The sequence below is a fragment of the Phasianus colchicus genome, chromosome 7 (assembly GCF_987193195.1).
Source record: "Phasianus colchicus chromosome 7, bPhaCol1.hap1.1, whole genome shotgun sequence".
NCBI lineage: Eukaryota > Metazoa > Chordata > Aves > Galliformes > Phasianidae > Phasianus > Phasianus colchicus.
The window spans coordinates 17,122,803-17,146,732 of NC_143442.1; the positions used below are offsets into that span (position 1 = coordinate 17,122,803).

General features: G+C 35.6%; 1 protein-coding gene and 1 long non-coding RNA gene across 12 annotated transcripts in view; both read right to left on the reverse strand.

The window, feature by feature from the left end:
* The window catches only part of LOC116232912 (uncharacterized), a 266,674-nt gene extending 259,165 nt beyond the window's left edge, over positions 1-7,509 (reverse strand). For 7 of the 8 annotated variants that reach the window (XR_016468020.1, XR_016468019.1, XR_016468018.1 and 4 more), the window contains exons 1-2: positions 6,888-7,483; positions 6,677-6,756 (exon numbers count right to left, since the gene is read on the reverse strand). This is a non-coding gene — a long non-coding RNA (uncharacterized LOC116232912). The other variant, XR_016468022.1, reaches the window with a different exon arrangement.
* Positions 7,510-12,178: 4,669 nt separating this feature from the next.
* The window catches only part of GRB14 (growth factor receptor bound protein 14), a 64,595-nt gene continuing 52,843 nt past the window's right edge, over positions 12,179-23,930 (reverse strand). The window contains exons 9-17 of one of the 4 annotated variants that reach the window (XM_090143883.1): positions 23,160-23,297; positions 21,983-22,093; positions 21,695-21,790; positions 21,097-21,177; positions 19,406-19,522; positions 19,257-19,314; positions 19,080-19,167; positions 15,970-16,063; positions 12,179-12,612 (exon numbers count right to left, since the gene is read on the reverse strand). In XM_090143883.1, the coding sequence (XP_090000009.1) occupies positions 12,466-12,612; positions 15,970-16,063; positions 19,080-19,167; positions 19,257-19,314; positions 19,406-19,522; positions 21,097-21,177; positions 21,695-21,790; positions 21,983-22,093; positions 23,160-23,297 (930 nt within the window). In that variant the 3' untranslated portion in view covers positions 12,179-12,465. The remainder of the gene's footprint in view (positions 12,613-15,969; positions 16,064-19,079; positions 19,168-19,256; positions 19,315-19,405; positions 19,523-21,096; positions 21,178-21,694; positions 21,791-21,982; positions 22,094-23,159; positions 23,298-23,930) is intronic. The other 3 variants (XM_090143882.1, XM_090143881.1, XM_090143879.1) reach the window with 3 other exon arrangements.

Sequence of the window (23,930 nt, forward strand, 5' to 3'; positions counted from 1 at the left end):
GAAATTTCCATAGTTTTCCATGCTGGTCACCAGTAGCCTATCTAACACTTGTTCAAGTTCTGTGCAATTCTTATGAGTTCACCATCTTAGAATCAGTTTAGTTGATGTTCAGCATGCAGCAAACAAGTCCAAATATACCTCCTTACTTGATCCTTATGTGTCACACACACACACACTTCTTTTCTTTCTGGAGATCAATAGCAAATAAATTGGCAGAAGGTACTTCCATGAACTCAGATACACAGATTTTTGGTTGTTCCTCACACAGATTTAAGTGCTCTTAGCTCTTGCTCTTGGCTACTTCTCAAGAAAACTCTAACGCCAGTCAGCAGAGAAAATTTTTTCCATATTTGAGATGTGTAAACTTTTATCATTCTCCCTTCTCCTGAAGGTGTTCTCCAACAAAAATATACAAGCGTTTATGTCAGAGTAAGGTAGTTAAGGACTGTAGTCTGTGCTGTTTTCATTCCCTTCTTCAACACCCACACTGTTTATCCTTATAGCACCACTCTGGTCCTTTCCCTGCCACAACCATTTCTCCTAACCTGCCAGATGCCCTTGTCTGAATCTGTTATTGGCTCTAGTTCAAGTTCAAAAACCTTGAAAAGATACAGGCAAGATTCCTATTGAAAATCCATGATGCAGGTCATTATTTTGGATTTTGGAAGTTTCAGCTGTAGAGAAAGTGCCAAACCTACTACTTCTCTAAGTCTCACATTTTTCTACTATATATGAAGCATCTCAGGGGCATATAAGAATCTTTTGGTTTGCATGCACATATTGTTTTTAATATTATTTGTTATCTAAAAAAACATTTTTTTTAATGCACTCCTACTGCAGATTGTTTCCATGCCCCTTCTTATAGGGAAGATACAGAGCAGAATGTAGTACAAAATGTAAAACTGAAACAAGAGTCTAATTCCAAAGCATTCATGTGTTCCCATGTTTTGGGCTGACAGAAGTGCTGCTGACTAATGCATTTGATCTACATCAGGAATTTATTCTTGCTCCTCTTCCCACAAATAACAAATACACTTATTATCAGAGAGATGAAAATCTGTTTGAGAACACTAATTAGAAATAAAGTAGTGCTTTGCACAAACAGATTCTCCTTTACCAGATGGTTCCACTAATACTAACTAATAAAAAGCCCGTTTAAGGAGCTTATGTTCAGTTAGATTGAAAGAGGCCAGAAACAGCACAATTATGTCAGCAATTAATCTCATTAGAAAGATTCTGTGTCAGTATTGTCTGGGAACTCCGTACCTTTTACAACTTTGCTCTGTACAGATTTCATTTCTGCAATGCAACATGCCTGACAGCCCTTCAGCAGCAAAGCTGTATTTCTGGCTGTTAAGACAAGGTCTTAACTGGAATCTCATCAATATTTGAGCATGCATGTATTAACGCGAATCCTTGAGGATTTACCTTACAGTTCTACCTCAGTCTTCCATTTATTATCAAAGTAAACATACTGTCTACCGATCAAAATTTTTGAACTGCTATATGATGACAGAGTTCGGTCCACATATCAAAATCTTTATCCTAAGTACTTCTTCTATTGGCGAGTTACTGATCTATTTCAAATGACAAAGCTCCATCATCTTTGTCTGTCCCATTCTTTATTACAACATCACTCAGACAGGAAGTCAGAGGAATATTTTTTCTATGCAAAATATTTTAATTCAAGGTTATCTTCACATTGTTTCATGCAGTAATGAAAACAACACATTAGCAATTGTGAGAAGAGTTAAGCTAACACACGTGTAAGCTGAAACAATACCTTCTCAAACAAATACAAAGTAGGACCACAGAAGACTGAAAGACCTGCTAAATATGACAAAAATTAGTGATTAGATCATACAAAAAAAAAAAAATATATATATATGAGCAGCGAGAAAAAAATTCTTGCCTAGTCAAACTTGGAAAAAATGAAAAGTCACATTTCACGTTTCTTTCCAAGAACTATTCAAACTCCAAGTCTAGTCCTTGCTCAGTTCCTTTCAGTCTGCTAAAGACTTTTTGGTATCTTTCCATACTCTTTAAGGTGGGATTTCTCGTTACCAATCTTCATTTAAAATTCTTCTAGCTTCTGAATATCATCTTCTTTCCACCTACACAGAATGGACCAAAAGAACCTTTCCTCCTCTTTCCTCCCACACTGATGAGAAAACAAGCCTAAGGTCACAACTGGCTGCACTTTATTCCTCAGCGAAGTCTGTGTCCATAGGCAGAATGCTTTGTCTTCCTGTGCCAGCTACACTTTCTCCAAGCTGGGCTAATGCAAGTCTCTATTTTCCTGAAACCAACTTGAAAATGCCCATACCATGGATGTGCCCTGACACACAGGTAATGAAAGAAGTGCCTCATGCTCACGGTGAACGTTTCGTGTGTTCAGACACAGCATTAATAGAACAAGAGAACCTATTCCCCAAGACAAATGCTGCAGTCAAGATATTTAAACTAACATTCCTGCTCCTGGGAAACAGAGATTCCTTGCAAGAGTTACAGCCTAAGGACAGTTCATTTTATTTCTTTAGAAAAGAATGGTGTTATTGAGCTTGTTTAACACTTCAAATGTATATGCTTTTAAAAATAATCATCTGCATTATGAAGTTTGTGACATCATGAAAGATTCTGCAAAGTATTTTTTAAACTGTCCCAGTTATATATGTGAAGAGAAACTATAAAGATCAGAATGAAAGAACAATTCTTAAATTAGTACAAGGGCAGAGCAACAGCTTTTTTCAAAAATGGCTTTTATGCTGAACATGTTTGCAGTTTTCAAATTTATGGGTGTAGCTGTCAACATGTATATTCACTTTTAGAATATCGTCCTGGCTTAATGAGGTCTCCTGGAATGATTTCTTTTTAATAAAATCAACACACTTACGTATGGTTTCCACCTTTCTACTTTTTTAATTTTAAACATCCGCACTATCTTTTGCGGAGAGATCACAGTGAAGTTTAGTTTAAAACTTTACAGTATTTAACTGCTTCAACACTTCCGAGTCACTCAACTCTCAGTGAAACTTTCAAGTAATGATTGTTACCATAATTCCTTCCTCAACATAAGAAACAACCCAGAAGAAGTCACAAAACATTTTAGTTACAACTGCATACCATCACCAAATGGTGACATGTTGCAAAACAAATAAGATTTCTCACTAGTCACTCCACCCAATCCTCATAGTTCTCACACACACCATGCCTCCACCCCACTTCTTCCTGGCTCACCCTTTCTGCACATCTCTGGTTTATGCTGACATTTGTTAAGCAAGGCAGAACACTAGAGTCAAACACACACTCCTCAGAGCAAAAGTTTCCCTGCAGCATCTATCTGCTGAGTGATGCGTTCAGAGTTGTTCCATAAAAACCACTGCTGTTTCATGAGCTCAAAACTGCTCCACAAGTGACTGACAGTGACAATTCTTAAATTCATATGCACCCCTGCAAGAATGCCTCCTAATCACGGGTCATAGGAGTAAGATTTTTTCCCCCTCATAAGCAGCTGAAGTACTTCTCTCACCTCTATTTCACTTCCTCATTCATTCTTCTAGGTTTTAGGGTTTTTCAGGGTTGAAACTGCCACAGCCCGATTGACTAAACTGCTCTAGTTCTCTATGCTTTCTGTTAAGGCTCCTTTTCTGAAGTCTCTTCAGGAGCTCTCTCTGTTTCGTTTTTCTTCTCTTGAACTACCCACACACAGTCCGATATGCGATAAAGGCAACCCACCCTTCTGTAAAGGTGCACAGTTACCTCAATCCCAGCTTCTTGGGATTCTGAGCAGTACATGTTCATTAATCCATTCAGTAACATTAATTAACTGCATATACAGAACCCATGCTGCTTCCAGCTTACATCAAAAGTTTGCTAAAAACTACAAGCCAACAACATTCCTAATGGAGCAGTGAAGGCATTTTTGTCTCTTCTGTGCTATAAGTTATAGGGAAGATACATAAATGCCCAAAGAAATATTTCAAAGTGAAAAAGATGAATTTATGCAAAGAGACTATGAAATAATTATATAAAGACGGAAGGAGTTGAAAATCTAGTAGAAAGTTCTTGAAATTCCTTGAATCAACGTGATGGTGAAAGCATGTTCATTCCTCCTTGTGTTTCTAAATTCATCTGAGCAACATTACTTCTAAATGGAAAGAAGAACAGAAGCAGAACACATTTTCTACAGATTAAGGAGTATTTCACTTCATCATACAACAACAACATCTAGAATTTATTTATCTACTGCACCTTAGCAGTAAATTACTCCTAAGCAAAGGGGTAATGCAATTCAGCTGTACATCTTTGCCATGGGGCAATGGCCATATGTACTTCCAATACTGTTTGAAGTTTCCTGCCAGTTTTATTTCTAGCAAAGACAGAGACAATTAGATCACTCCCATAATGCATTTCAGTTCCTAACTCTACAGTGCTGAGGAATGAGGAACTTTTTATTCAGAAGTATCATATATATATTATATTTTCACAAGGCATTTCAAATATAGATTCCTACTGCAAATCTGTTCCTGTAAACACTTTGATGGTGTTTCCTTTCCCTTCCCAACCCCTCCCTCTGCCATGCACCTTGGGTTTTGTTGCTGTTGTTTTTAATTATTATTTGATTTTATTATATATATATTTAATTATAATTAATTTAATTATATTTCTTGGAAGAGGGATGGTTTGTTCTTTTAAGTGTTGGGAAGGAGCCTGGTTTGTGTGTGTGTGTGTGTGTGCTTCTTTTTCCCTCTTAATCACGCAATACAGGATAATAGGTGCAAATCATAATATCAGTGTACATGTACGGAAGAGGAAAAGCACTCCTAACTTTTAGTTCAACTTCATACAATTCTCTTCATTTACCTCAAAATATTGGTATTATTCAGTCATAGTGAACCCAGTGACCACAGTCCATCATTAAATGTAATATCAGCTACAATTTCTACTTTAGAACCAAGTGAAGCATCACCTTATTACACTTTGTGAATTTCCTCAAGCCCTCCAAGTTATTTTTGACATCTTTGACTCTGATCCTGCCAACACTTACACACATAATCTTGAGCATACTGAAATCCTTCACATTATATACAGCACGCAAACAAGCACACACATCCTTGTTCAGCACACAAGTGAACCCCTTTGTATGTTACATGCATCGGTTAGGAAAAAAAAAAAAAAATCACTCTGATGACGTATATCTTGTTCCAAATGTTAATATCTCTTAAAATTAACTTACCCTTCCACTCTCCTACACACATCACCTCCTTTAAATTTTCCTTAAATGCCTAAAAATAGCTAATTCTGCATATGGTCTGAGCACTGCAGCCCTATATCACGTAACTGAGGAGACAGTATTTCAGTTTGAATAGCTGACCTCACATCCATCATCAGAAGACATTTTTCCACGATTTCTTTCATAACATAAATATATAGCATGCACTGCAGATATTGTGGCAATTGCAGAATTCTCTAAAATTTAACAAATATATTTTTTCAGTAAATACATAAAGTCTGAAATCTTTGTGTATGTTCTCCCAGCTGCATCCTATAGCGTGGTAAGAAGTATTTGAAATAACTAGTTTCCTTTCCTTTATTGTAAGATTTTTTTCCACCTTAGAAATTTTCTGTTAGCACTAAAAACAACAACAAAAAAGCCCAAACTCCTGATCCTACTTGGGAACACTTCAACCTACTCCATATTCAGGAAAGTCACATGCTCAGCTTCAGCCACAAGGAAGAGAGAAGGAAGAATCTCATTCGCTATCCTCTCAGTATTTTTCTACCAGCTTGCTTACTCTAAGGAACACTTTTTGCTGTGCCCTCTCTCTTTCCCCAACTAGGTAGCTAGCATAAAAGGGAAGGCTGAACTAAATTTGTGTAAAGTGGCGTTTCAACTTAGCTCAGAGCAAGAAGAAAGCAAAAAAAGAAAGCTGTGTATCTGACTTGACGCATCTTCCCTAGGACTAGAGAAATGCCTCCAGGACTGTGCTCTGATAAGGAAGTTCCTAGGTCACAGTCTAGTTTCAAGCCACCAAAAGGCATGGCATTTGGATAAAAAAAAATGAGTGTTTTTACTTAGACGTATTCTCTGCTGCAAGATCCTAGCTGTACAAATTCAATGGTGACAGTAATACAAATGTCTGCCTTGAGTCCCTCTCTACAAAAGGCTCTGCTCCAGTTCTGCTCTGACTTCAGTCAGATCTGGGAACATTAGTTGCCATAATTGAAGCCTAAATCATACTAACCATAACTTAACACCTGAAAATAAAGGCACTGCAATTTATAAACAGAACAAGGAAAAAAAGCATGGCAAAGAAGATGCATATCAATCTCTCCTCATAATTTCCACAAACACAACCTAAAGCCAGCCAACCTTCATGAGAGAAAAAAGAAACAAAAAGCAAAAAAAAACATCACTTACCATTTACACTGCTCCAGTGACACTCACTACCTTCACATCTCCTTTCCATCCCCATCACAGACCCCAATTAAAAGCAGGCTCCCCTGTTCTGCTAGCCTCCAGCACCTGCAGCTCATCACTGCCAGCTGTTGGGTCACTCCATGATTTCCAGGAGAAAACAGGTGGCAAGGGCAGCTCCTACACTGCTCAGAGCCCCTTTTCCTCAAGGCCCACTGAAAGAGGGATCCCTAGAAAATGCTGGAGACAAAGCCTTACCTTAGATCACACCTCATCCACAGCAGCATCCCTCAGACATGCTCTTCAATAGGGCTGTGCTGGTCAGTGAATAAGCAGAGCTGAAAGGAAAGAGGGAGAAAAAAATGAGGCCACCAGCAGCTTCAGCACTCCCTCCCCCTAGCCAAGAGTACCACTTGTTCCCCTAGGAATGGGACTGAATGGGACTGAGGGCCCACAGGGCTGCTCTTACCTATCCCACGCGTAGCAGTCCACAAGGACCACAGCTCACAGCCCTGGCCTGTAGAGAGGTCTTGTCACATTCCATCCTGTCTCACAAGGTTATTACAATCTAATATATTGCATGTGACCACAGACTAGCACATGCTGGCAGGCCTCACAAAGCCACCAGCACTGTCTGGCTCCAGCCATGGGGCTCTTTCAAAGCCCACAGCTGGGCACCCGCCACAGCTCCCTCACCACAGCTGCTCTGCTACTGGGGCTCTTTTCCCTCAGAAAAGAAAAAGGCAGTCCCCAGAGGCCACCACCTCACTTCTCTAGTTACTCCCTTAATGGCAAATAAAGTGATTGATTTTATTTTCACCATGGGAGGAGAGCCAACATGCCCTCCACCACTAGTCTGGCCAGCCTGGTGGCCACGTCTCCCTCACACAGGCTCCAGAAGGACCCTCCTGCTACTCATTCCAAATGTGCTTAACGTGCAAAATGTTCCTAATGTGCAAAATGTGCCCTGAGCACAGCTGTGAGTAACAGCCTCGTCTCACAGCCCTCTCTGGCTAACTTTGCCTCATGGTGCTGCCCATCAGCCTGCTGCTCCTGTGCCCTGTGCTCCCACACCTTGGGCCTCACCTGAGCACCTGAGCGGTTCCCATGGCAACTCCAGTGCCACACACACGCCTAAATTGAGCATATGCCTAAATGCAGTGGAAGCTGCATTTCAGTAAAGAAACTGCATTTTTTAACTCTAAAGCATAGAGGAACGGTGATTATTATCAGTGTTAGCCACAAAATTCTGTTTTGAAAATACAGCTCATTAGTGGATCGAATTTTCCCAAAATGCTTGAAAGATTAATAAAATAATCAACTTAGCAGAGGGGGGAAAAAGCACAAACTATCCCTGTAAGGAAATCACTTTATTGCCTATATATGTGAATGAGCTGTTTTAATACTCAGGTTCACTGCCTCCTCTGCGTTTAATCTCTTTCCTTTTATGTCCTAAAAGACTTTCAGGCTTTTTTAAAATTAATTATACAAATCATTAGTATTAAAAAGGTAATGGTTTCAAGAACAAGCTTCACAGACTATCTGCATATTTAATCATCTCTGCTAATAAATTTTTAATCACTCATTGAGTTCAGGTTCTTGTCTTGGAGCTTAACTTGATAACAAACCTAGCAACTGGTAGAACTAATTGGTACAGAGAAAGTGAATAATTTATAAGAGGAAAAAGCACTGGGTGTTCTGGAGGTGTGCAGAGACCACAAGTCACAGATATTTCTGGGAGGCAGCAGGGAAGCAGTGGCTGATGACAGGAATTTTGTGATACACTGCTGACATCCAGAGGCCAACAGTCAACACTGTTCACGTGTGTGAATGGGGCTGTAAAGCACAGTGTAAAGTCAGATTCATTAAGTTTTAAATATTCATGCACTTCATTAAAGTTAACATTAATTGCACTATCATACACATTGATTATGCATAGACCATAAGTGTTAAACCTCTGAAAGCTTGCAAGTATGCTCAAGTAATCAGGCATATCCCATATTTGAGGATTTCTGTGAAATCTACAGCTACAAAATTGAAACTGGAAACAAAATGCATTACTGTGGTAAAGAAGTTTCAGATATCACAACAGTCATAAAATAATTATTTTATTAACCAAGGAAAAATATATGTGAATTATATGCTGCTTTTATTTTTCTAAAATGAAGCAATAAAGGTAATAAAAACTATGTGAGATTTCTTACTGACAAATGGTAAACTGATTTGCAAGCTACGTGTATGAAATAGCTCTAAACAGTTAAACATTACGGAATGGCTTTTATTTAGATGAAGACAACTAACCTTAAAAAACAACACAGCGCAAAAAAAAAAAAAAAAAAAAAAAAAGTTTATTCCTTTAAAATAACCTGATTTGTGTCTTAAAATTAAGATGCCCCAAGCCCACATACACTGCAGAGAAAATCTACCCCCAGGGAAACACAAAATGCTACAATTCCGTAACCAGGATGTAACAGACAACATTTGACAGAAATTCAATTATCCTTGAAAGGCCCCGCTTGTAGTTAGTTACATATGTAATCCTCTTTTATTTAACGGGTTAAAGCTCTCTTTCAAAACGTTTAGTTTGATGAACTGAAGGCTTGTTATATGTCTAAAAATTCATTAAGTGACTTAATAAGATTGTTAAGTAAAAACATTCAGAAGTTAAAAAATGTCATTTAATGCTGCCCATGGAACCTTAATTCTGGCCGTATGTGTGTTTCATACACATTATGAAACACGAGTGAATTAACTTTTAATCTCCTTCAAGCCAAAAAGATTTTAAGATTGGAAGCTAAAGCACAAAGGGCATGCCAACAAATACAATGCCGTGCTTTAGAGCAATCTCTGAACTAGCTCACATCTTCCAGAGTGTACCGCTGCAGGGCTAATTACCCCAGACAGAAAGATGTGCTTGCACAGTTATGCTGTTCCCGGTACTTCTGCATGGCAAGCCTCTCTCCTCCTGGCACTGCACTATACAGATACACACAGAAGTCTAGATTTTGAAATCTGAAGAAATTATGAAGTGTTTTTCAAATATGATGCTTCAAACGTAGTCTGACATTGATTTTTCTCTAATTACTTTAAGTCTGTAGACTCTGATCTCCCCAGAGTAAAGATAAAAACATATCTCTTTCTTATATACTAAAATAAAACTTTCCAAACAATATCAATTGCAATTATATATATATAATATAATATATAATATATAATTATATAGATTATATATAATTTATATATATATATATATATATATATTTTTTTAAAGGTCTTTAAATCCTTTGGGAGGTAGACATAAAATTGTCCGTACTTTACAGAGAAGTTAGCTGGTGGAGACAGATAGACCAGTCTGCCCAAAATAGTACTGATTTCACCCTGAGCTGTTAACAACTCCTGATTAGCCAATTTTCTTTGTGAAGGTGGGCACCAAAGAAGTGTACTCTTCCTAATTAGAAGCCACAGTAACATACTGAAATTCTGTTTGAACAGCATTGCCCACACCCTCAAAGAACTTTATGGTCAAACATATACCGAGTGATATAATAAAAAACTTGCCATTTTTCTGACAAGAAAATAGTGGTTGCTAGCAAAGATCTTGTAAGTCATACATCGACCACCTGTACCATTTAGCGTGTTTTCAAGTACTCTAGGATATCAGTGTGGGTTTTTTTGTGTGTTTGTTGCATTTTTAGCAAGACTACTTCTTCCATGCTGCTTTCACCAGTAATACTGAAATGCAGAGGTAGCCTGTTAACTCATTTATACACCAGTATATATTTCATTAGTTTTATTTTGGTATAGTCATAAACAACCACACATTTCAGGAAATGTATGAAGATTTTTATTTTTTTTAGCAAAGTAAAAAAGGGTTTTGTATTCTTAGCAAGATTTCAGTTTAGACTTTAATTGAAAGACCTGCCAGAATGCAAAAGGCAACACTTTATAGGGTAACAGTGCTTTGAATATTTGCCAGCTAGAAACTCTTTCAAATGTCCAAAACCCATGCTCATTAAGCAATACTGCATTTTATGTGTTGACTTGTCTTGGTTTTTTTTCACTCATGAAAACAGAAAAAAGCAGGCAAGAATTCTTGATGGTTGATGTCTCTCAATAGTCCTCACATTCACCTTTCTAAAGGTGAAAAGATACATACTTACTGAGTGGTTAGCTTCTCTACCAGTTGTACTGGCAAATACATGAATACAAATGGAAATGATGGCAAAGCATTCACGTGTCCAGATAGACTACAGAAGGCAACTCATTTCATTTGTCAGATGATCAGAAAAATGGGAATGCAACAATTTTCTTTATTCTATGCCAATTTCTGAAAGAATACAAGGCCTCAGAAGAAATCTTGTTGCTAAAATAAATCTGAAAAGGTTTTAATTAAAACTACATTTTTGTAATTACAATTTGAAATTATATTCAAGGTTTAAGAGTTAAATTTATTAGTCTGTGAAGAGTTTTACAAGGCATTTCTAATGTAATGAGCTCAGACACCACATATGTTGCATCTTTGGTACACATTATGAAGAGTTGCTTTTTTAATGAGCTTTAAAAACTCTATTTGCATACCAGAGGAAAAGGTCAGTGATGTGTGGATCAAGTCAGTAAATTAAGTATCACAGCATTATGTTATTATGATTGCCTTCCACAGGCGCACAGTAACTAAACCACAGACTGCAGCTATCATATTCTAATGCACCCATTTACACAACCCTGCCAGCTGATGTATACTGGCACTACTGTATCTTGGGTCCATCTGCTCTGTCCTTTGGCCAGGCCTCCTTCACCTTCCTTCCCCACTAACTCCTGCAGCAGAATACCTGTTAAGAGAACAAAAGCAGGAATGGACACAGGGCCAGGATTCAGCACGATGGTCCATCTCTAAGCACTACCTTCCACTACAGGCTTTACCCCAGGGCCAGGTCTTGGACCCTCATAATGAGATCAAACCTATAGGGTAGCAAAGCATCACGACAGGGAAACATCTTTCAATTCAAGCTCCATTCCACTTAAGCCTTTGTGCAAGGATGCATCTTTTTCAAAATACAGATACCAAAAATATTTCTACTGGTATGGTTCAAAATTTCACTCCACCTTAGCAGATCTTTATAACTGGAACACCTGGCAAGATTGGTTGACTTGTAGCTATGCTGAAATGTGTAATTTTGTGATAAATAATAAATAAGCAAGGAACCAAATGCAAATACATTCTTACAGTTTTTCAGCAAAAAGAAAAAATCATTGTATTCACCTTTATTTGTTCATTTTAAGGGCCAATGAAGTTGATTCCCTTTTCAGCTCTAAAACAAGCCACAGTACTTAACAGGGGTATATATGTTAGAGACTGTAGGTGTACCTCTTTATGCATATTTATACACATCACAACCAGGGAAAAAATGCTCCATCTTTGTATAAAGGTGTCAATCTAGTCATTAGGTTGGACAAAAATAATTTTTAAATAATAGCACAATTGAATACAGCCAACCAGTTATAATTAGTTTTAATGATTTTTTGCTTTTTGAATGATAATCCTCAACATAGCATTCAAAAATATAATGCAAAATATTTACTCGTTTTATTTACAAGTAAAATATGCAGTTCAGCTTATCCTACCACAGTAAATTTTGTTTTTCTATGTGATGAGTAGAAACTATAAGAAACATTTGAAAAGACAAAAAAAACTAAGAACAAAGAACTTCAGTTATATTTCTGTAGAAGGTACACAATATCATTAAAAAAAAAAAAAAGAAAGAAAAGAAAAAAAAAAAACTTTTACATTGGGAAAAAAGAAAAAAAGTCCAAGACAACACTAAAGAATTACATAGGAAATAATATATATATTTTAAAACCACTGAGTTATTTTGCTTTGACAATCACAAAGTTCTTATCTATATTGAATGTACTTTATACTTTTTGGTAGCTAAAACTTTGAATCTTTAAACGTAACATTTTTACCCTTCTGACTACACAAACTGCCTTGAGGAGAAAAAGTATTCTGGTATCTTCCCTTCCCTTTGATGAAGCAACAGATGCTTTGGTTAAAGAGGAATTCGTGCACAATAGTGTTTTAACTTGCAAGGTAGCACTCCTTTATTAAGTTGGTAGAATTCCACTAGCTGGATGAGATCTGTAAATCTGGTATGACCATCATCAAGGGTATAGAACAGCTTCCCATCATCTTCCAACTGTAAAAATGGAAAAACAAAATGGAATCAAATCCTCTTTTGATATGGTATTTCTTCATGATTAAAGTACTTGTTTGAGAAGTCTTCTTGTAGACCAATTCATAATTTTATGGCTATGGAAAGAAGGAAAAATGAAAGAGATCATTCACAAGAAGATCAAGAGCAACAAAAATAATGTATACTTTGACTTTCCTCCTAAGATAGATCCATGCCTAAAAGCAAAGAATAGTTGAATAAGCATCAGAATACTCTTTTTGCATTGATAATATTATTTTATGCCTTTACTTTGGAGTGATACTTAGAGTTAATATACATACAGTTTTTACAGAGTGACAACAAACCAAGTTTCAACTTACTAATACTTTTCAACCTTATCTCCATTCAGTATTCCATATAACTTCTATCTCCTGTATCACTCATTTTCTAAGGTGCAATGTGGCCACACGGTAGTGCATTGGTCTACTGGTTGAAACTTCCTATACAAGAAATTGTCTATCAAAAAATAACATGCTTGGTGTAGCAACATGTTCTATCTGAAGAAGAAAGTACTGCTGCTTTCTTCTTCAGATAGAACATGTTGCTCAAAAAGTACATGCTAGAACAAGTTTAGGAAAGACAAAAGAAACTGCCAAAGATAGCTTGAAAGAATACTACTGACATTCAGAATCTTCAACATTTAAAATCTGTATTTCCCTGTACCAGGTTAGCGAACATTAGCTCTTGCAAAATTTGCATTGCACTGCTGAAAGTATAAATGTAATTGTGGAGGTTGGCAGTCCTGCAGATTCATGATCCTTGAGGTTCCTTCCAACACAGGCCATTCTGTGATTCTGTGATATATTTTCTCAATGTTTCCTCATAAGCTGATATATCTAATATCAAGAAGCTTCAGTGCAATAGTGACTAATTAGCATTAATGTAAATAAGGAACAGAGTAAAAAAAAAGATTTTTAAAAGGGCAAGTAATATTTTACAAGATTGAGAGAGTAATGAACAGAGCTTTCTGAACTACGGCTAGCGCAGAGCAATATTTGTTGTACTACAGGAAAATGCAACCATCTTACTTGAGAACAGTGGGAGAAAATGTACTTATCTCTTACCTGTAACTAAGATTTCTCATTTGAAGCAGCTGTTGAACTGTTTTGTGATTCCAGATTATTCTACTCCTTTCTATCAAATCTGGAAGTAGTTTGCAATTTCTTTATTCTCAAACTTTGATCAATTTAGTTCAGACTCTGCTAGTTAAGAAATTATCAGTGTGCGCATATATATAAATTCCTGTGTTCCAGGCAAAACCATAAAATAGATTATCATACACTGAACTTCCCTTATGCATGGAATTTTTTTGTCAACACACTGAAGACAAGGAAAAGTTGACATTTCAGATGTGTGTTGTCTAGGACATCGTTTTTAGGCTTTTTTTTCCCTCTTCCAAATTATACCCCAAACCTGAAGTTAATTACAGACATTTCTAAATCTCTGAAGAAAGCAATCAGCATTTTTTCAAAATAAAAACTCATACTGAATTTATATTGCCCAGGAACCTAACATTTTCTGCAAGTTAGGAAGGCTGCAATGAGAGGGTATTTATTAGAAGAGGGCACTCCTAGAAATAGATACAAATCGTCCTCCACATGGACTACAGAATAGCTCATTTCAGGTTAAACTAAACTGAAATGAATTTCTATCATCTTGGAGTATTAGGACTGAGGAATACATTTAAGATATCAAATACTCTAATTTTCACGGTATTGGATTCCAAACATTTCCCCAAAAAATTTATTTTGAACTATTTACAATCAATTCCCTGCCACCCTCCTGCAATACTTGTTGCACATTACTAATGTTAATATGATGTGGGTGTTAATGTAGGGAAAACTTGAACTCACGGGATGTATGTCCTATCCAGGATATTTTTAATTTTAAGTAAGCTAAAATCCAAGAAAAAAAAAAATACATTTAGACTGCTGTTTGTGGTAGCTTCCTGCCACGTCTGCTCTTCGAGAAAAGAATATCTGTTTCCTGATAAGAAAAAGTGGTATCTTGAATTTAAGAGCTAAATGACATCTCAATGAAGTAGAGTCACACAGTATTTGTACAGAGTTCAGAAGGGTTTCTAAACCACACAACAGTTATCCTAAAGTAAATACTAGAAGCAATCATAGTCAATAGAAACAGAGACCTTAAACCTAGGATTCTGATCACTGAGTATATGCTGATGCTCACACAGGAACCAGGATATAGATATCACCTTTGGAGGAAGGGTTCTTGCACTCTTTGTAATTAACGCAACAAAAATCCCAATCAACTACATTTTACCAGATATTGATTCCCTCCTTTTCTCTTTCAAATAATGCTTCAGTCTTATTTTACAGGATTTCTTTTTTTTGGGGGGAGGGGGTAGATACCAGGTACAATCCCTAGGTAAGGCATACAGAAATTTTCTGAATGATCACATTTGATTACCAGATCAGGAGAGAAAAAAAAAAAAAGAAAACAACACAAAATACTACACTGATTTTCACTGAGAAAAAACAGAATCTTCTACAGATTAGTTTAGTTTAGTAGGAGGAAATATGTAAGCTAGAATATTATTTGGTCTGGAAGAAAGGCTCTTGCCAAGATAGAAGAAAAGCTGCAGGTATTCTAAATTATGTCAAGCACCTGTGGCTAAAATAGATAATGTTAAAAGGCTTCTCATCCTAACAGAAGCATTCTGAAAAGGAAAAAAAAAAAAGAAGAAAGAAACCTGTCCATTCAGATAGAACTGGATATCATCAGTGAAAACCGGTGGAAATATGACTTTAACTGAAGAAATTTCAGGTTACCTATGAGTAATTGGGCTAAGTAAGCAACTTTTTTTGTTAAAATTGTCCTCACTAAGAGTACACGGACATAATCATACTGCAATGACATGAATCATAAAAAGAGGGGATTAAAAAAATATTTAGTAATAATCAAATATTTAGACAGCAGCAATACACATATAGGCCAAAGGAATCTACCTAAATGAATGACTGAAAAGAAAAGCCATTATGATCTTTACTAAAATACATTCTTCATGCAATCACAGTTGCTTCTATTACAGCTCAAATAGATTTGTGCATTTTTCCAAGATATTTATTAGGTAAACCAAAATGTAGGATTACATAATAATAGTCAAGATTTATAACAAATCAACTGCAAAGGTCATAAATTTTCAACTCTAGAATATTTATGATTCAGGTGATACAGCTGTTATGTTTAGTATATTCAATATCTCCTTTAAAGCAGCAAAATGGAAAAAAAAAAAAGGTACCACAATTATTTGATTGTATTGGTTTATAATTGTAAATGGAAACTGAAAATTTTACTTACTGGTACAATTTGAAAATGCTTTATTTTTAATCCATGACTCAATGACAGTACAAATGTTCTGGGATTACTTTGGCTATCACGTACCAAGAACACCCTAAAAAAGATTGAAAATTTTCAGATTAAGATTACTCTGAAGCTTTGGTAAACATCCTCTAAAATTGTTGTAGTTTTGAAACAGTAAGCACTGTGAGAAGCAGAAATAATCTTAATTACAAAAAATCATGCTTTTAATTAGTATTCCTTTGAAAAAGTGTCATTGAATATACTTAAATTGTTTTTCACCTTGAATATTATATGCATGAATAATATGCATGAATGACACTGCAGGCATTTGTTTTTACACTGCATAGAATTACAATGCATCTCTTCAGACAGAAAAGCACCCTCAAAGTTTGTGCTTTGAACAAAATTTTTCCTTGGACTCTGACAGTTACCTAAATCTCAAACTTTAAAAGGAAAATCTGAAAGGTTACTATTCAACAGGAAGTCTATGGAAAAGGTAATGCAAGACATACTAAAATGATTTTCACCTTACCCATACTCATAAATGCACACTCATATCTGTATACTGTCAAAATTCCTAATTCACAGTCTATTTTATAGCACCATTGTTGAAATCACAACACTCTCAATGGCCAACAGTGTCACTGCAACTAGTTATTTGATTTCAGACAGACTGTATACGTAGTTTTGCCATAACCTTGTAGAGTAATCTGGTGCAGATAAAGGATGAATATAATTTCATTGGACTGTAGAGTTTGCACTACCAGTAGAGAAGAGCAGTTTGGTGGGCAGAAGGAAATACCTGGCTCACAGCTTTGAAGCGAAGAGTTTGAACTGCCTGTACTACACAGGCCTGGAGTGGGTATAGGTAACAAATGTACCAAAGAATAGAAATGAAGGGACAGTCATTGGCAAGCATTATCATTTTTCAGGAGGCAAAAGAAACAGGCAATGCAGACCTGCAGATGTCAAACAAGTGAGCACTAGCCACCCACTTTTTCCCAACCATGTATCAGAAATGGGAGCACAACAACTGTATGAAAAAAAGGGATTTCTGGAGAAAAAAGAGAACAGCAAAAACTTTCAGTAGACTTTCACAGGATTACAACTTGTATCCAAATTACTAAGTACTACTATTTTAATTCTAAATATTTTATGAGTTCTATTTTTACAACAAACATAAGAAAATATCTGAAATTAAGAAATTTTGAGTTCATAATGATTAACATTTCTATCAAAAGCCTCATTCAGGCTAATTCAGAACACTGATACTAATTCAGTTATGAAAGAGGGATAATTGTCAACCCACCATATAACAGGAAGATAAGGATTAATATTTCTCAGTACATTCAGGCTCTCCTAAGAAGCTCTTTCTCACCATCTAGTGGCTTTTCACCCCTTTCCAGGACATAAATTTTATTTATTTATTTGTTTTTACAAAGCATAATTTCAATCTTCTATGTGTTTGTCACTAAGAACTGGCTTTGTTTTCAATTCAGAAAAAAAAAAAAAAAGATAAGCACGTGCCATTTGGCAAATATCCAAATTGAGTTCTCTATATGAAAATACCATGACTCACATCAAATAATATGCAAAATAATCACAAAGCGCATGAAAAAATGCAGGTGGATTAGGATTTTTGCTGTCATTTTGTTTGTTGGAATAGGAAAGATGTGCAACATTTTTCCCCTTCACGTAAAAAGATCTTTACTCTTTCCTAACCCTAACAAAACTAACCTACTTTAGTTGAAGAACCTTTTAATAAGATCACTTTATTATGATGAAAGGGCTGTAGTTCACATAATCTTAGAAATATTGGTTGGACAGGGAGCTTTTTAGATGTGCTGTATGACTCCAGAAGCATTCTCAAAAATATAAAAGGAATTTTCTGAATGACCAATTGCATTTTGTCGTGGGCCTTTTGGAAATGCTATTATCCCACTCATCTACTGAGGGCTGATCAGTTTGCAATCCTGTCAACCACTTATCACTGAAAAGTCTTTAAATGTAAAGGGGTAAAGTTCAAAATCTGCAAAGCTGCTAAATAAATGCCTTAAGGAATGTTACTTCTACATCTGAGGATTAGGTCCAAAAGAATTAAGGTGTGCTATAAAGGAATATGATTTTTGCAGTCTGTAACTGTCATTTATTTATTTCAACTACTGAAATCTTTATTCCTTTCTACAATAGTCCTTTCACCTTGTCTTAGCCACATAAGCAGTGTATTTGTTGGTATATATGGTATATGCCATATACATAGGAGATCTCTGCTTGGAATCAGTTTTACCTTTTAAGCACCTTAAAAGGTTCAACTTGAATACTTTTTCTCCAGCAGTTCATTTATGTCTTCATTGTAGTTCGTGAGCATATATGCCAGTTTATGACTATGTTATAATCAGTTCTAAACAGACCACTCAGGATTATCATTCTCACCAAAATCACAGTGCTTATCTGCAAATAGCTCCAAGAATGCTTCATAGAATCACTCCATGAATGAATGAGGCCCAATTTTACACAGGAGTGGGAATAAAAATACAGAAATGAAAAATATCAGGATTTGATAATGAAATATATATTCTGTCATTTTTCTCTGAATGAATATTTAAATGAGAGAAAAATAGAAGTGATTAGCCTTACCCTAATATTTATTGTTTACCATTAAGGGATAGCAGGATCTTTACTCATTTTACAAGCAAAGGCACACTTTTTTCCAACAGTTATCCCTACACAGTTCATTTTGGAATAACATTAGGCAGTTTTCTGAGTTTCCTTCACTCTTTCATCACTAATAAGAGATACAAAAGACACCAGTGCCAAAGTTGACAGGTCACAGAGAATATTGTGCAAATACACAGCTCAGATGCTTGGCTCTGAGAGAATACAAGTAATCTGTCAGTGACAGAACTGAAGTGTTAGATCACCACTTTAATGCTTCCAAAAGACATAAAATAGAAACCAACTGATCCCCAGATAGCCCTATATAAAAGAATTTTTATTTCTATTAGGTAAGTGCAAAATCTTTTTTCTTCCATCTCCCTCCTACAATAAAAAGTAGAATTGTTGGCTAGAAATATGTCTCAGAAGAGTTATTTAAAGAATTAGCTTACCCATCTACAAGCCCATGCTGTAAAATAAGTCTCTGAGCTTCATCTCTAGAGATTTTATGATGAAACCATGACTGAGATCTGTGAATAGCTGTAGAAATAAAGATATTTTAAAAATATATGTTGCCTTTATTGAAACAACTACTACATTTTTTCTTTAATGAAATAACTCACACATACCCATGTTAGATATGGCAATAGGACTACAATGTGAGTTGAGTCGTAGGCACCCTCTTCTCTGTGTGAGAGAGAATTAAAAATTATTTCAATACATTCTTGTTAATAAAATAAATTAAAATCAGAAACAGTACAAACAAAGATGTTTATACCCGCCAGGCTAATCCTTCTTCAACTGCAACTGAAAGTGCTTCTGTTGGATTTTCTATAATTCTGCTTCTGTGTCCTGAGAAATCCATTGCAACTAAAGAATTTTCAGAAATACTTCTCTGCAAAAGAGAAAAATAGATTTAGTTTGTTTCCCTATTTTACTATTTTAATTAATGATCCCAGTTTTAAGACAGAGCTTCTGAGTAAGTGTTCTGTTTTATAAACAGCGTTTGAAATATCTGCAATGTTTTCCACAACAGCAGAACTCATTATACCCCAGGTACACCCCTGTACGCTGCCACAAAACTAAATTTCACAGTCTGGCAGGAAAAATCATCTTATTTGAAGCACTGTGATAGATGATGAATACATACTTTTAACATAAATTCTACTTACACATGTTAAGTAACTATTATTAAGTTGTTGAAGACATGTAAGGAACTCAGCAAAAGTAAAATAACAGGGCAAACTAAGAGTGTCTGACTCTAGGAGAGAAGAGGGAACTTCTTGCTGCTGGCATGGCTACAAATTTATCAGGACTGTGAAACCTGAAAATACTTTGTTTATGAAACATGTTCATTAGCTTGATCATTTAATTCTTGAGTTTATCAAATTTTCTCTTTAATTCACAAATTATAGTCAAGTATAAAAATTGTACCATGCTTGCTCCTGTTTATATATTTGGCATTAGAATCTACATGAGCTATACTGCATGTGGCTGTGCAAGAGGAGACACAATCAATAATGGCTTCCAGACCCATTATGAAAGTAGCAACTGGCTATCATTAGCTTTTTGTAACAGACAGTATAAACACAGCCAGTATACTAAGTGTAATTTTGAAGACATGCTTATCAGCAATATCAGAAAACAGTATTTTTGTGAATCCCCATAAAATCGAATATACACCTTAGGTGTTTTAACAGCAAGAACTACATTAAAAGCTTAAAAAAAAATAAATCATCATCATGGATCCTGGCAACAAGGAATTTTTACACAATTTAAGCAATAAAAAGCACAAAGTGCTATACATCACTAAAAAATAAAAAGAAAAAAGAAAAAAGAAATGAAGTGACTGGGATCAGTAAGATAAGGTTTTAAAAGGACAATCCGATCCCAAATTATCTGGCCGGGGAGACGGATAGATCATCAGTCTACAGACTGCTATTCCTCCAAAATCCAGTTTTGCCAAATTATGGCGTTCCTCTGAGCTCCAGGCAGTATTACATCAGATTAAATCCAATTTAAATAAATAACCACGGGGGGGGGGGGGGGGGGGGGGAAGGAAAGACAGAAGCATTACTGTATATTGAAAAAGAGTTCCTAAAGCTTTCTTATTCATCATTTACAGTATGTGTAACCTTAAACACATTATTCGTTTTTAATGCATTTAAGTTCTGCTGCTTTTTAAAAATCCTCTTTGACAGTGATAATAAGCCAATAAACTCCCCAAATACTGAATATTTGACAAAAGAGAAAAGCCTGCTAAGTGGTCTGAACTGTCCAGCTTGTATCAAATAAGTAAATTAATAAATTAGCTCTCTCGTCTACCCTGATGTCCCTAAAGATTTCACACATTTAAAACACATTTAAAATTTGCAGGATCAGGTCAGTAGTGTAACTGACAAAAGTCACTTAAAAATAGCATGATTACAGAAACAATGTATTTACTCATGGAGCTGCCCTGGGACATACCATAGGTGTCATACTCAAAGGGCTGCAGCCACTTCTACCTTGATATGGTTGCATGTAATTCTGATACAGCTGCATCCCATACTAAAAACAGAAAACAATATGGTTAGCATTTTAAACCATAAACCGAGTAAACTTTCTTCCAGATGTAAAAGGCAATGCTACGATTCCATGATTTTTTATCATTATTAAACTGGGACAAATGTTGTCAAGATAACGACAAACACAATATTGTTTTTGCTTTAGTTTTTCCAAATGTACATTCTACATGAAATTCTGCTTATTTAATACACCAACTGACCTATGCCTATTTTTTCCACAACATACACATTTTTAAAACATCTCATGTATTCTTCTAGTTTTGTTTGCCATTACCAACAGTGTCTCTAAATTCAGCCAGGTTACAAGCGATATCATTCCCTCCCCTAAATGATTCCAGTAATTTGGTCTTTCTGTTGAGATGAAAGTTCAGCTTTTGTTGTACAAAATTGACACTGCTATTGCATAGGAACCTATATAATTATGTTATTTCTCTACTTCACAGTATCAAAATTTCACATGGTAACTTAAGAAAGGAGTTAACTCCACACAGAAAAATTACCTTAAACAACCTTATTGCTGTCATCCAGCAGGTCCTACTTTGTTCATCATCCGCACAGAGTTGTTTCAGGTCTCTGGTTCCTCCTGATTTGTTAGGCTAGAAGGCCACAGCACATTTTTTTTTAGCATTAATGCATATCTTGAAGATAATACCTGTTGAAATAAAAGCCACTAATTCTCCTATTTTATAATAGACAGCTGAACATTGTTTTCAAAAGCCTTAAAGAAACTTAAGCTTACCGAAAAACTGTGGCTTGCTTTAATATGTATCAGAATGATAAGCTTGTACCTTAAAGCAGAATCCATAGTTTGTTGGTGCTCCAGAAATCTTTCTGCCTGTCAAAGACATGTATATATCACTATTGCTGAATTCACAGAAAAACTGCAGATGCCTTGGCTCCTATAAAGAAGAGCAATGTAATACAGTTAGACTATTTTTATCTAGTCTCTCCAGCTAAGAAATTCAGAATAGTATAGTAGTTATCTTGTTCCAAAATACGGTCTTATATCTTACACTGTCTCATGAAATCTAGAAAGAAGCAACTCAAAATTCACTTCCTAATGCAGAGAACGAATACCTTAAACTAGTCAAAGAGTTCATTCTTCCAGAGAGAAAGAAACCACAAAGTGTAAAAGTTATCAGATTTCTGGGAAAACATCTACTAGATTCAATTCACAATAAGTGCAGAAGTTGGAAATTTTGAGAGCAGTACTCATTTCAAGCATCAAAATAAAATCTACTTTCAGAATTTGAAAAACAGCACACTGTAATAATTACTGTTCAGTATTAGTTGTAGCTATTACCTCCATCATCCACGATGAGTGTAATTAAGTCAAGCACAAAAAAAAAAAAAAAAAAAAAAAAGAATGAAAAAGACATTGTTGAAGGATGCAAAAGTAGCTCAACTAATACTTTCCGGTGGATAACACAGAAAATTCAGAATGGAGAAAAGCATGTGTTTTAAGTGGTCTGCATTAGAAGCATCTCTCATCCTGTTTGATATAATCAGGCTTAATTTCTGCCATCAAAGTTTGAACTAGCAAATGAAAACTGAATAATGATAAAAAATTTGAGAACTTTAAAAATCTTCCCTTAAAATCCTTTTAAATATGGGTTTTTGTTTAATTTACATTGAAGTACTGTGCTCATCTTTCAGAGCATCTACTTACAGTCCAGAATTAACTATTATAAAAAGATGCTCTATTCACCGACTGGAAAAATGTTACCAGAACAAAATAAATTTAATAGAAAAAAAGAAACTACATTTTCCCGATACAAAGCTTTTCCAATTCTGTATCTCAATTTCTCTTTCCAATTACAATAGATAAAATATAAAATGGTTTCCTTTTTAATCACATTAAGATAAGATTTAAATTTGAATTAATACTGCATTAAATGACAAATATATATGCATGTGCGCTAAATTCAGAGTTCTTTCCTCTGTTGTTTTTTTTCCTTGCCTTACCTTAGATGTACCTTTAGTGGAAAAATAAAGGCCAGATCTTCTCAAAACAAAGTATAATTTTTTCCATGATTTTTTTCCCTGCTCTTTTGCATGTAAATAACCATGAATCTCAGGATACGTGCTGGAGCTTAGGAACATCTGAAAGAAAATATCAGCCATGCATTTCTCTTTTTATCTGAAGTCATCTTGATATTTCATTAACATATTCAGACAAGACTAAGAGGAATATATCGCTGAAGCCACTATTACACCACAGCAATTCAGTTACTGGATCTAACCTCATTAAGAGTACCTCTCATTTAAGTCATAGAGACTATTACATAATTCCAAGGTATGAAAGGCAAGCGACATATTTATATGGAACATATGGTTTGAAATGAGAACATTAGTTACACAATATGTTAACTTCAGCAACAAAACCAGTGTAAGAAGTTCTGATCCCATATCTCAGACCCTATTTTTATAAAACTGCAAATCAATGCTACCAACAGAAGGAAAAAATATGACAGCTCTCCTCACCCTCCCCTGCCTGTTATAGACCAGAAAAGGGAACTGATGTAAATTAAAATTAATTCAGCAAACAAAATATCTATATCACAAATCCACACACGTCTGGAGGATACTACTGTTTTCAAAAGAGGAGGAAACGTAAGGTCTCTGGAATATGTGTGATGCTAAAGTGGGTGCTTTAGTTGTACCACGAGCCACACCAGGTATTTACTGCCTGCATTCAAGGTCATGTGGTGGAGAGTTTTTGGCTGAAAAAATCTG